This window comes from Myodes glareolus, chromosome 4, assembly GCF_982192425.1.
Source record: "Myodes glareolus chromosome 4, mMyoGla1.1, whole genome shotgun sequence".
Taxonomy (NCBI): domain Eukaryota; kingdom Metazoa; phylum Chordata; class Mammalia; order Rodentia; family Cricetidae; genus Myodes; species Myodes glareolus.
The window spans coordinates 10,655,508-10,669,554 of NC_142029.1; the positions used below are offsets into that span (position 1 = coordinate 10,655,508).

General features: G+C 40.4%; 1 protein-coding gene across 2 annotated transcripts in view; it reads left to right on the forward strand.

Moving 5' to 3' along the window:
- Nucleotides 1-14,047, forward strand: part of Pdcd6ip (programmed cell death 6 interacting protein) — a 51,932-nt gene that overhangs the window by 20,149 nt on the left and 17,736 nt on the right. The window contains exons 4-9 of one of the 2 annotated variants that reach the window (XM_087905190.1): nucleotides 1,454-1,581; nucleotides 3,348-3,501; nucleotides 5,707-5,807; nucleotides 8,169-8,300; nucleotides 11,549-11,771; nucleotides 13,119-13,242. In XM_087905190.1, coding sequence (XP_087761316.1) covers nucleotides 1,454-1,581; nucleotides 3,348-3,501; nucleotides 5,707-5,807; nucleotides 8,169-8,300; nucleotides 11,549-11,771; nucleotides 13,119-13,242 — 862 coding nt within the window. The remainder of the gene's footprint in view (nucleotides 1-1,453; nucleotides 1,582-3,347; nucleotides 3,502-5,706; nucleotides 5,808-8,168; nucleotides 8,301-11,548; nucleotides 11,772-13,118; nucleotides 13,243-14,047) is intronic. The other variant, XM_087905191.1, reaches the window with a different exon arrangement.

A 14,047-nucleotide genomic window follows, 5' to 3' on the forward strand; every position in this document is an offset into this window, starting at 1 on the left:
GGGTGCTTTTAGAGAGGTGCCAGCTACTTCCTGGCCCTACTGTGTGGAGTAAACAGCTGTCTTTTGCTCTGGTTCTTTGAGATGGAATGTGTACTGTTCTGTGTAGACAGCCTTCTGAGTGTTTGCCTTGGTGATCAGTGTCTCTTCTGTCAGCTTCTGGCAGACATGTTAGTCCTCTTGTTTTTGAATCTCACTGTCCTAAGTACTGCATGTAAGTAGACTTACATGTCTTCTTTTTAAGATGTTGTAAGACGCACAATGCATGAGATTACCTTTTAACCATTTTGAAGTATGTGGTTTTTAGTAGTGCGAGGGTACATCACATCATTAACAACTCTGCAAAAGTGCTTTAATTCACTAAACAACAGCCTTTTGGCCCCATCTTTGGTATCCACTGTCTTTGTACTGCATTCAGCTCTTTTTGCATATGCCCTGGAAGGGTTTCTGGGTCATAAGAATCATTTTAAGGTTTTGAGGACCGACACATTATTTCCTATAGACCTGCAGCATTTTGTATTCCTTCAAGTAAAAGTTGCAGTTTATCTCTGTTATTTCTCTAAGACTTTGACTCCTTTAAGTATTTCCTGTAAGTGGAATCCTAGCCTTTCATGATTGCTTATTGCACTTAGTGTAATGTCCTCAAGATTTGTCTTACATTAGGTTCCTTTCTTGGAAGTTGACTAGTAAATACTTTATTGACTGTTTATACGTCATTTTGTTTATACATCCTTTGGTTGATGCTCCCTCAGGTTGCTATTTTGAACATAAGTGCAGAAATTCCCCCATGAGATTCTGCATTCAGCTCTTTTTGCATATGCCCTGGAGGAGTTTTGGGGTCATAAGAATCATTTTAAGGTTTTGAGGACCTACACATAATTTCCTATAGACCTGCAGCATTTTGTATTCCTTCAAGAAAAAGTTGCAGTTTATCTCTGTCATTTCTTGTTCATTTCTTTTTAAAAGTTAATTAGCTGTGTTGATAGATGTGGGTTGTGTGGATTTTTCATCAGAGAAAGGGGGATCTGGAAGACCATCAAAAAAGCACTGGTATGCTTAAGTTGATGTAAAGACTGGTGTGTGTACATGTGTGTGCATGTGTGCATATGCATGCATTGTGGGGGGAAGATAAAAATTTGAGAGGTCATAGAAAATTGGAAATGATTTATTTGAATTTAAGTAATTAAGTGAGAAATAACATAAAGATAAGTTTTACATTTTGAACCTGACTGTAGTAAAAATGTGGGAACGAAGAGAAGGAGAGAAAGAATAATTTATTCTTCTTTTGAGTTTTTGATGAGTATAATGTGGGAATATGGCAGCCGGTCTGCAGTAGGTGAGAGGGAAGGTCTTCGGAGAGCCCCTGGGATAGAGGCCATGATATTTCTCATTAAATATTGTTTTCTTTAGTAAAAAATAATCTGATACATTTTTTCTTCTCAATTTTTTTTTACAGCTCTTGCAAGCTTAGGATATGAAAAGAGCTGTGTGTTGTTCAATTGTGCTGCCTTAGCTAGCCAGATTGCACAAGAGCAGAACCTGGATAATGATGAAGGATTGAAAACCGCTGCTAAGCAGTACCAGGTATGCAGAAAAGCAGTTCCTACACAGGGATGCGCACTGGATGCAAGGGGTGATGGCATTTAGATGATAGCTGTTGCCTTCCTCATGACGGTTGCTCCGGGAAAGTTGTGCTCTTCAGTAACCTGATCCTCGTTGAGTCCTTGGGTAAACTCTTCAGCCCTGCAGCCCTTGTTCTAGTGCCCGTGTCTGTTTTCCTCTCTGTACTCACACCAGCACCTAGCACAGTGCCTGGCACATAATAGAGGCTCAATGAATGTTGATTGGACAGCAAAGATGAAATGTGTAGGCGAATGCCATACATTTGTAGAAAACCTCTTAAATGACTTTAGTCAAAATGGTTAGACATTTGTGTGCGCGTTTTCTCAGGGCGAGGCACACCCGCAATTTCAGTGGTATGGCAAAATTAAGATCTTTTGACAAAAAACTAAGTTACGTGTAGACTCTGGAGAAGTTGTGTTTAAATGTGGTCAGGCCTGGACTGCTCTTAGGATAGCTTACTATCTTAGGGACTGCTCATTGGCTCATACGGCATGCTGTTTCCTGCCACTTTATCATTTACTCACTTTTAGTTTATTTTTTGTTTCAAAGATAAGAACAATGTCATATCTTTTTTTAAAATGTTAAATTTAAAAACTGTGTGTGTGTGTGTGTTTGTGTGTGTGTATATTGGTATGGTTGAGCATGTGTGTGGAGGTCAGAGGACAACTTGTGAGAACTGGTTTCTCCTTTCACCATGTGGGTCCTGTGGCTTGAGCTCAGGATGTCAGGATTGGTGACAGGCACCTTTCCATACTGAGCCATCTTGCTGATCCCATGATAGTCTTGTTAACACAGTGACTTTGAGGTTTGCATTATCTTACCAATTTAACTCACTCTAAGATCCCAGATTGACTTGACTTTTTCCTTTTTCTCAGCTTATAAAGTAATTTTAGTAGTAACCCCAAAATAAAATTTGGGAAGAAAAATGTAAAGGGGTACATTTCACTAGGAAGTTCTGAAGGCCAGGAAATGTCTGTCAATGGCATTGCTGGACCTCAGAGTGTGCCATTTGGGGTGTCCCCTAAGCCCAGTATGCTTATTTGAAAGATGATTTTGTTTGGGATAAAAAGCAAGAACATTTTTGTACTGAAAACAAACAAGTAGAGGCTGAAGGAATGTTTCAGTCAATAATGAAAGCAGTTGCCTTGTAAGCTCACTTGAGTTCGATCCCCAAAATCTATACAGTCAATGCTGGGCTTGGAGGTATATGCTTATAATGCATTCCCTAGGCCTTACTGACCAGCCAGTCTAGCCTCATGGGTGAGCTCTGGACCAATGAGAGGCCCTGTCTCAAAGGAAGTGGGCAGTGGTCCTGAGGACGACATCTGGGATTGTCCTCTGGCCTACACACACACACACACACACACACACACACACACACACGCATGCACACACACTGTGTACACACGTAGCCATTTGAATAGTCTTTTATCTCTTCATCTGTTCTTGGGTAAGTTTTAAAGAAGTGCGTCTACTAAGTTAACCTTGATTACCTTTTGCCATTCTCTTACTTTACTCTTCCCTGTTGTCACCTGTGAATCTTTGATAAACTTTTTGTTGCCCTAGAATCATGGTAAGGCCCTTGTCTGTGAATGAGATGCTTTAGATCACAGTATAGAAATGTGCGTGTAGTTACCTTATCATTTTCTCAGTTGGCTTGTAGATGTTTGTGTGTAACAGTAGAAAATTTAGTTTCAATGTTAAAGATTTTTTTTCTCTCCTTCTAGTTTGCTAGTGGTGCCTTTTTACATATTAAAGACACAGTTTTATCTGCCTTAAGTCGAGAACCTACTGTGGACATATCTCCAGATACTGTTGGGACCCTCAGTCTTATTATGCTGGCCCAAGCTCAAGAAGTATTTTTCTTAAAAGCCACACGAGGTAACTTCAGTTTCTTCTTTACTGTGTTACATGTGAAAACAAGTGCTAGACTTTTATGCCTAGATAGTGATTGGGTCATTGAGTAGTCAAGCTCACTGCCAAGGGAGAGTTGCCTGGAGGAAGGTAGAATGCTTCCTTCATGTGGCAGTGGCTGGTGGTGTGGTTGTGGGATGGCTATGGGGAGACCAATGATTTCTTTTAAGGTTTGATTTAAGTGTATATGCAGGTGTCTGTGCCCTACAGGTGAGAAAAGGGCATGGGTCCCCCGATTCTGGAGTCACAGGCATTGTGAGCTGCTTGATATGGGTGTTGGGATTTGAACTCTGGTCTTCATGATTGAGCAGCAAGTACTCTTAATCATTGAGCCATCAAGAAGGATTTCTTTAAGGTCATCCTGTTTATACTACACTTAAATGACAAAAAGCTATTCAGGCAATATCCTTGGTGACTAGGGCATAAGGACAATCCTTGTAAAGGTATGTAAGACAATGTGAGGGATACAGACTGAATGTCTGAGTACAGAGAAATCGAAAATGTGGAAGCAGCATAAACACAACTTATTTTTTTTTTCTAAAAATGGCAACTTGGGTGTGGTGGCTCATACCTGTAATCCCTACACTTGGGAGGCTGATACAGGGGGATTGCCAAGATACTGAAGCAATGCTAGGTTACCTAGTGACTGTCAGATTAACCTGGCAACAGTGAAACCTTGTCACAAACAAACACACCCCAAAAATTCTGTATGTGGTGACTCATACCTATAGTCATAGGAGTTAGATTTAGGCTAAGTTGGAGGCCATTTGGGCTACAGAGTGAGACTACTTCAAAAAATCATGGGGTTGGGGAGGGAAATGAGAAGCAGCTTATGTGGAGATAGAAGACATATAACTCAGTGTTGTAGGAGGCCACTTATTTGTTCCTGGCTGCTCAACCCCGAAATAACCACACAGAAACTGTATTATATAAATCACTGCTTGGCCTATTAGCTCTAGCTTGTTATTGGCTCTTACGTCTTAATTTAACCCATTTCTATTAATCTGTATATCACCACGTGGCAGTGGCTTACTTGCAAGGTTCTGGCTTGTCTGTTCCCAGCAGTGGCTACCTGGTGTCTCAGTGACTCCACCTTCCTTCTCTCAGCATTCAGTTTAGTTTTCTCCACCTATCTCTGTTCTGCCCTGCTAAGTCATTGGTCGAAACAGATTCTTTATTCATTAACCAATAAAAACAACACATAGACAGAAGGACTTTCCCACACCAACTCAGAATTCCCCTTTTGACTTTATAATGCAGTGCTTTCTGGAGTATTCACAGAACTTGATAGTCACCACTGCCTTATGTTAAGATATCACCACACCCAAGAATAACTCTAATGTCAGGTTCACTTCCTTCCTTCTGCTTCAACTGCCAGTAGCCATTACCTATTGCTGTGGCTTTGCCTCGTTTATGGAATTGTTTATTTATTTATTTCAAAATAGGCATATGTAGCCTGGGCTGGCTTGGAACTTGCTATGTAGCTAAGGACAGCTTTGAATATTTGATCCTCTGGGTTTAGGCCCAAAGTACTAGGGTTATATAGGCTTACATCATCATGTTTTGCTACCTGTGAAATAGTTTTTGTGCAGAAGACTAAATTTCATCAATATGGATTTCTTTAGACATATATAAATTTTTCTTTTGTCTTTTTTTCTTTTAAATATGTGTGGATATGTGGTTGCTGTGTGTATGTGCACCAGTTGTGTGCCTTTTGATATCGTTGAAGCCCAAAAGAGGGCATTGGATTCCCCAGAACAGGAATTAGATAAGTGTAAGCTGCTGTGGGCTCTCTGGAGGAGCAGCCTGTGCTCTTAACTGCTGAGCCATTGCTCCAGTCCTGGGTGTACACATTTTCTTTTTTTTTTTAAATTTCAGTATCTATGCCAAGTCATGTATCAGGTTATCTTATTTACTTTATTATTTTAGTTTGTATGTGTGTGTGGGGGGTGGGGGGGAGTGAATGCAGGCACATGTGTACCATGATGCTTCTGTGGAGGTCAGAGGGCAACTTTGAGGAGTTGGTTCTCTCCTTCCACTGTGAGTCCTGTGATGGAATGCAGGCTATCAAAGTAGTGCAGTGTGTATGCACGTTCCCCTGCTGAGTTTTTTTTTTGCTGGCACTTGTCTCATGTACCTCAGTTACAATGATCATTTAACATTTTATTTCAGATAAAATGAAAGATGCCATCATAGCTAAGCTGGCAAACCAGGCTGCGGATTACTTTGGTGATGCCTTCAAACAGTGTCAGTACAAAGACACTCTACCCAAGGTCAGCTATTGTCTTCATTGACACTTGGTTATTTTGCATGTGGGAATATTGTTATGTGTGAGGAAAAGGTTGAAAAGTATGTTTCAACAAAGAGATCTGGTATTTTAATGGAACCTTTGAAGGGTAGATTTAGAATGTTTTCTTACGTTGTAAGATGCATGAATTGTTCTTTTATGGGATGCCTTTCTATTTTACTCTTCACTAAGTTTATTTCTCTGAGCTAAAACTCTTTCTGGGAAATGCTGCTCATCTGTCCTCAGTCATTTCATCACCCTGATTGTTGACGTTTTGGAAGAAGCATGGTGTGAAGCATGTCAATGACTCACATTTTTAATCGTTGTCCTATTTTCTTAAGGATGAGCCTTAAAGCGCAAAAACAGACGTAAAGAAAAAAGGAAAAGGAAACCTAAATTCATCCCATTCTTTGATTAGAATTAAGTTTTACCAACAGGTATAGGACATTTCGCTGCTAATGGGCAGCTAAGGAAAAGCAGCCATCCTGACCACAAACCGCAGGAAGCATTGTTGCAATGTAAGCTTTTCTGAAGGGGTAATGGGAAGACTGTCCAGCCATGTCTTGTAAATGACAGAGCATGTGACCGCCGGGCTGATAGAGCTGGAGTTCTTAAAGTAGAGCATTGAACACCAGCAAGAAGGACTTTTTTTTTCCTTTTTGGTTTTTCAAGATAGGGCTTCTCTGTGTAGTGCTGGCTGTCCTGGAACTCCCTATGTAGACCAGGCTGCCCTCGAACTCACAGAGATCTGTCTACCTTCCTTTGCCTCCCAAGTACTGGGATTAAAGGTGTGTGCCACCACCACCTGGCTTGAAGGACGTTTTAACTGCACTTTCTCACAGCTGGACAAAGAATTGGTTATTTGTGTTAGTAAGTGATATTTGTAGGAGAATCTGTGAGTTTATGTTATTCAGGGATCTTTGTACATTTTGAAACCTCGAGAACATAGGGTACAGTTTGAAATAGATGGAAGGTACCCAATAGTACATGAGCAGTGGAGAATTAATATCGAGATCTATGGGCTTCAGGCGCACTGGGCTTGAGATCATTGTTGAGCACTTGCCTAGCTAGCACCTAAGACTCTGTGGGTCCCATCCATCCCATCCATAGCACTGCCACTGTTCCCTTCCTCCAGTTTTAGGAAGTTTGCCCAGGACCCTTGTGGTATCCAGAACCTCTTTCCATATATAGCTTTACAGTGCACTGTCATATCCTGCCACATCAGTAAGTCAGTCCTGTCACAGCCCTGTTATCTCAAAGGCTTGAAAGCCATGTCTGCAGCATTCCTGGGTCTTCTTGGAACATCTTTACTGAGATGCTCCAGCCTTCCTTGAGTACGGACAGTTTCGGACTACAGTGTGTTTGAATTTCTCCTTTCACTAAGTCTCCTGAGGTATTTTCGCATCCAGTTCTGACTAGATGTCCGTAAGCAGCAACTCAGTTCTAGTTCTGATTGGATGTTTGTAAGTAGTGGTTCAGTGCTGGTTTTTCTTAGCAGACAGGAAACACTCATGGTAGTCATTAGATTCTTGATATAACAATTATCTATAATTGATATAACAATTATTGGGTTTTAAAAAATACCATATACTTCAGAAAAGCAGTGAGGTTGCAGGATGGGACTTGATTGTTTTGGAAGAGTTCCTACCAATATAGTGACTTTCTTGGTTATGTGTTTGGATTTAAGTATATTAGACTATAGTTATTTTAAAAATAAATTAGGGCAAATTTACACTTTATAATCAGTTGTATGTCTGGGATGTATTTTTGAGTAGATAATACTGAAATGTTAATATTTATATGCTATTAAATGATTTTTTTTATTGGCTACCATAATCTTTTTTTTACAGTCTCTCAGCATAAGAATTTAAGTGAGGACTTAACTTTACTGTCTTTTGTCTTTTAAACATGACGAAACAGTCAGCTCTAGAGCAGTTTCATTAGTATATGTGAGTAACGGTGGTGTAGGTACCTGAGGGCTGGGTAAGGGCTAAGGAAGTTTCTAAAGCTGGGCTTAGTATTCCTCCATGAACTTCCCAACTCATGCATGCCTTCCTATCTTCCTTGTAAACAAAATGCTTATTTCCTGACTCCATAGAATGAACTTTAAAAAAGCTTTACTTAACAGTTTAAAACAACAAACAATAAACAAACCCTAATTTTAACTGAAAGAAAATTGAATTCATAGATGGTACTTCCTGCAAAACCACAAGGTCTTCTCTGCTCACACCTAATGACTAACCTATCTAAACCATTACTGGGTGATTGTAATTTCTGTCTCCTCTCCTTTCTCTTCCTGCATCCTGTTGTCTGTGGTGGTTTGTGTGGTTGGACTCTCCCTGGTCAGTATTTTTATTTCCAGGAGGTATTTCCCACCCTGGCTGCCAAGCAGTGTATTATGCAGGCCAATGCTGAGTACCACCAGTCCATCCTGGCCAAGCAACAGAAGAAGTTTGGGGAAGAGATTGCAAGGTTGCAGGTGAGTCTCTTGGTGATAAATGTTTAGGTGACATCCTTCTCCCATTTCTGCCTAATGAGACCCAGTTTGCCCATAAACACTTCCTGTTCCTTGCCTTTATCAGCAGAGGCAAGTGGTAGTTTTCATCCTTATACCTACAAGCATGTTTTGCAAACTCTTACAGGTATCTAAATATTGCATTTACAATTTTTATTATATTCCCTTATTTATTTGTGTTTATTTATTGTAAAAATATTCTAAATTAATTGTCATGTCCCAGGAAGATATGTACTGCTTAACTTGTGGTGTAGGTTTATAAACTGGAGATCATAGCTCCACAGTTTGAGAAAGATGTGGTGTCATGTACTCTGGTCTTTTCATTGTGTGGTTCTTTTCCTTCTACACTGTGGGTATATAGTGGGTCTGTGTGTGTGTGTATCTGTGTGTATGTGTGTGTGTCTTAGGATTTCTAAGGCTGTGAAGAGATACCATGACCATGGCAAAGTTTATAAAGGAAAATGTTTAATTGAGTGGTTTACAGTTCAGAGGTTCATTATCATCATTGTGGGATGACTGCATGCTCGCTGACATGGTGCTGAAGAGGTAGCTCAGAGTTCTACATCCTGCAGTCAACAGGAAGTGAACTAGGCATAACTTGAACATATAGGAGACCTCAAAGTCCGCCTCCACAGTGACACACTTTCTCCAACAAGACTACACCTACTCCAACAAGGCCACACCTCCCATTAATGCCACACGCTTTGAGGGCCATTTACATTCAAACCACCACACTTTATGACCAGACTGGCTTCACACTCCTGATCTTCCTTCTCCAGTCTCCTGAGTGCTGAGGGTCTAGGTATATTTTACTACTGCCAAATTTTAACTGTCATGAAAAATCTCACAAATTAGAAGTATGAGTTAACAAGTATCCATTACTTAGCTTCAGTGACTATTTGTATTTGCAGGTTTGTTTGTTTTCAAGACAGAATTTTCCTGTGTAGCCTAGACTGGCTTCAAACTTGGGATTTTCTTGGATCTTGAATGCTAGGGTACAGATATGCTCTCATCATCTTTTATTCCTGGCTTTTTTTTTTTTGAACCAGTATCTCACTGTGTAGCTGTCACATTGTTTAGCTTTGAATTCCTGATGTTACCTCAGCCTCCTCAGTGCTAGAACCACAGCAGTGCACTTTGTTATTTGATGCTGGAGATTCAACCTAGGGCCTTGTGCATGGTGAATGACCACTCTATCTTCTGTTGGTGATGCTTCTAGTGTTTTATTTGATTTACTGGATTTTTTATTTCTAATATTTTTGTTTTTCTACCATCCATCCATCCATCCATCCATCCATCCATCCATCCATCCATCTATCCACTGATCTATCAAAGTTAGAAGCAGGAACACAGGACCAGTAAGATGGTTCAGCTGATAGTCATGATCAGCTAAAAAAGCCTGATGGCCTGAATTCAGGTCCCTAAGGACCACATGGTTAAAGCAACATGCAACAGGCGGATCTCTGTGAGTTTGAGGACAGCCTGGTCTCCAAGAGCTAGTTCCAGGACAGGCTCCAAAACTACAGAGAAACCCTGTCTCGAAAAACAAAACAAAAGAACAGGAAAGAAGCTGGGTTTCCATGTTCCCTCACAAGTGTCTGTCTGTCTGTCTGTCTGTCTGTCTGTCTGTCTCTCTCTCTCTCTCTCACACACACACACACACACTCACACACACACACACACACACACACACACACACACACAGAGAGAGAGAGAGAGAGAGAGAGAGAGAGAGAGAGAGATATCTGCCTGTCTCTGTCTCCTAAGTGCTGGGATTAAAGGCATGTGCCACCACTGTCTAGCTCAGACCGTTTTTTTTTCTAATGAGATTTTGGTGTTTGACTTGCTATATCTTATCGTGTGTCAGATTTATGCGATAACGTGTTATGTTTCTAACATGGAGCTCAAAGTTCTGGAAAATTACACCGTGGTGCTGTTCACATTTCATTTATTTTTTTAGTTCAGGTATTGTTTGATCAGGGGTATTATAATCTATTTTGATATGGACTGAATTATCTTATATGGCTAGTGTCTTACATACAGAACTAAGAAGTTTTGTATCCTATAATGGCAGGTGGCAAAACATCTACTCATTTTATATCTTACAATTGATTTTTAAAAATTTTTTATGTATAATGTTTTGTTTGTATGTGCACCATGTGCATGCAATGTCAGTGATCAGCAGGAGGCATTGAATTCCCTCTGGAACTAGAGTTACTTGTTGTTTTGAGCTGTATGTGCATGCTGGGAATTGAACCCAGGCCCTCTGCAAGACCTGTTTAGTGTTTTTAATCCCCCAGTCATTGCTCAAGACCACCTCTGAAATTCTTTTTTTCTTTTTCTTTTTTTTTCTTTTTGCTGCTTTGGTGTCTTGAGGTTTCTCTGTTTCTCTATATAGATAGCCCTGGCTGTCCTGGAATTCAATACATAGACCAGACTGGCCTTAAACTCACAGAGATAACACCTGCTTCTGCCTCTCCAATGCTGGGATTAATGGCCTGCGCCACCACACCACACTTCTCCATGACAATCCTTTTTTTAAAGATTTTATTTATTATCTATACAATACAGTGTGCTGCCTCCATGTATGACTGCATGCCAGAAGAGGGCACCAGATCTCATTGTAGATGGTTGTGAGCCACCATGTAGTTGCTGGGAATTGAACTAAGGACATCTGGAAGAGCAGTCAGTGTTCTTAACCTTTGAGCCATCTCTCCAGCCCCCTTACAATTCTTATGTTTGTACCGTCTTTTTTCCTTCCTTGGCTGATTGATTTCCTGTGTTGTGGAATAACTCTTGGCGAGTTCCACCATTTCACTGAGAGGACGGCTACTTCAGGTTCTGCTCATGGGAGAGGCATGGAGAGGTGTATCTCTGGTCGCTGATGTCTGTGGTTTCCAGACTCTCATCCGAGGGCTCCATAAAGGCCCTCAGAACTTCTTAATTACTGTTAATAGTTGTGCAGCTTGTGGAAATAACATGCAGTCCTCATTAATGTCGGGGTGTGTTGATTGACCCCCAGCTTTCTTTTGCTGCCTTGGCAGCTCATACTGGGCTGTCTGCTCCTCCCCTTTTATTATTAGATGTTTTGTCATGGAATTTCCAGGTTATCTTGCTAAGCACAGCACTGGAATTTCGAGAGTTTAAAAATGCTTGATAGAAAAAGCAGTCATCTTCAAACAAACACTGTCTATATAAATGTTTATTTTTAGCATGCAGCAGAACTGATTAAGAATGTGGCTTCTCGCTATGACGAATATGTCAATGTGAAGGATTTTTCTGACAAAATCAGCCGTGCCCTTACTGCAGCAAAGAAGGATAATGATTTCATTTATCATGACCGTGTTCCAGACCTTAAAGATCTAGATCCTATCGGCAAAGCCACCCTTGTGAAACCCACCCCAGTCAATGTACCCATCAGCCAGAAGTTCACAGGTAGGTCTGTTCCCTGTGTACTTTAGTCAATTTGTGTTTTCTCCGGGTTCTCCCCCTTCTTGTTTTTTTTCCCCTCAGCGACCCTGAAAACTACTCATTTTCTATTTTTTTGTGAAGAAAATTGTGCTTTGATGAAGGCTTCTCTCTCCTCCAGGCTGATCTGTGTTATAATATAAAATCTCACATATTTTCTCTAATACTTAGAATAGAACCTGCATTTAAGTTGTTTAAAAGAAACATGGGAATAGAAATGGTACACACCTGATATCCCAGCACACTTGAAGCTGAGACAGGAGGAATCTGAGTTTGAGGTCTGCCTGGCCTACATAGTGAGTTCTGGGCCTAGCTTGGCTTTAGATTGAGTAAGATGAGCAAACACAGCCAACTATGGACAAGAAAGTGTGGGAAAGTTAGATGTTGTGTCTTCTGTGACGTTTCCAAGGGGAAAGTAAGCAACGGAGCACCTGTGAAGTATGAACCGTGGATATTTGAGGTAGGTTTTTGATAAGATTAGGACTTTAGACGAGCCTAGTTGTTTTGCTGATGGAACATTCGTTATACCATCACTGAATATAAACATATGGTTATTTATTTTTTATTTACTTATTTATTTGAGAGGTCTCATGTAGCCTAGACTGGCCTTCATCTCACTGTGTAACCTAAGTTGGCTTTGAACTCCTAAATCTCCTGCTTTAGCCTTCTAAGGACTGAGATTATGGGTATGAGCCACCGTACATGGATAAATAATTTTTAAACTAGTATATTCTAGTGTAGTATTTGCATTAGGTCAATGTTTTTATTACAGCCTTTCTTTGATAGTGCCAATATATGTTATATATGCAATATTTGATAGCTTCTAACAGATCTCCTGCATAATAATAATAGGAAAAAGTGATTAACTTAGTTTTGTTTAATAAACAGAAAGTGTTAACTGTGTGCCAGTGACTAAGATGGACAAATACACTCAGTTTGTCTCTCGCAGCGTCCTACGACACAACTATTGACGTCTTTGCTGCTGATGCCGATGCTGTGGCTCAGAGCAAGTATGTTTCCCAAGGCTACATAGCTAGGAAGTGCGGACTGTGATCACACAGTCTGTCTGGTCATCAAGGAAGCAGAACCACTAAGATCCTTCATATATGATGACTTGAAACTTATGGGAATGAAGGTCTGAGAGGAGCTTTCATTGCTCTTGTCTGTCAATATAGTGATCTGGAGTTCTGTTTACCACTGGCTTTCATTATGATGTAGTTTCTGATCTTGTGACATTACAGAGAAAACGAGTAGTCCTGTCTGTAGTTTGAGTCTGTTTCATATGTCTTACTTGGACCTTCTCTTCTGTTTTAGATTTGTTTGAGAAAATGGTCCCTGTGTCTGTGCAACAGTCCCTGGCTGTGTTTGGTCAGAGGAAAGCTGACTTGGTTAACAGATCAATTGCTCAAATGAGAGAAGCCACTACTTTGGCAAATGGGTAGGTGGAAGCTGGTCTTCAGAAGCTGACTTAGAGGTTCTTAAGTCAGCTGCTTACTTATGCTTTGAGTAATTTATGAACATTTTGTAACCTTGAGCCTGGAAATGAATACCAAGCAGACCTAGATACACCAATACTTGTTCTTTTCCGTTATTTTCTTAAGAAGGCTTACGTAAACTAGAGTTGGAATGAATGGAATTACAGAAAAAGGTAAGACAATTTGATTACTATTTTGGATTTCAAGAGACTTACTTGATGAACAATGAGTAGAGATGAGCCCTTTAAGATGCATGGTTCCAGGCTGAAGAGATGGCTCAGCCTTATGTTAAGTGCTTGCTGTTAAGCCGTATAATACCAGTTCTGTTCCTGGGACCCTCATGGTGGAAGGAAACACCTGCAGGTTGTCCTCTGACCTCCACATGTGCACTGTGGCATGCAAGTGCCTACACATATACTCAACAGAAATACATGTAATCAAAAGACTCTTTGAATCGTTAGGTACTGTAAACCAAGTTTTATATTAAGAAAATATTTCGTGGGCTAAAAACTAGGTATAAATTTACGCATAATGAAATGTGCTCATTTAAAGTGTAATTCATTTAGTTTGGTAAATGCAAATACCCATGTAACTCCTACGAAGAACATAACCTATGTCAGTCCTCATGCCTCCTCCCCTTCAGTCCCTCTGCCCTTAGTTCCTGGCTCCTCTCACGTGTTCTGTGTCACTGTAGGTCAAGTTCACTCTGTGCAGTTTGCCATAAATGTAAGCCCTGTAGTGTGAACATTGTGTACATCTTAGTTTGCC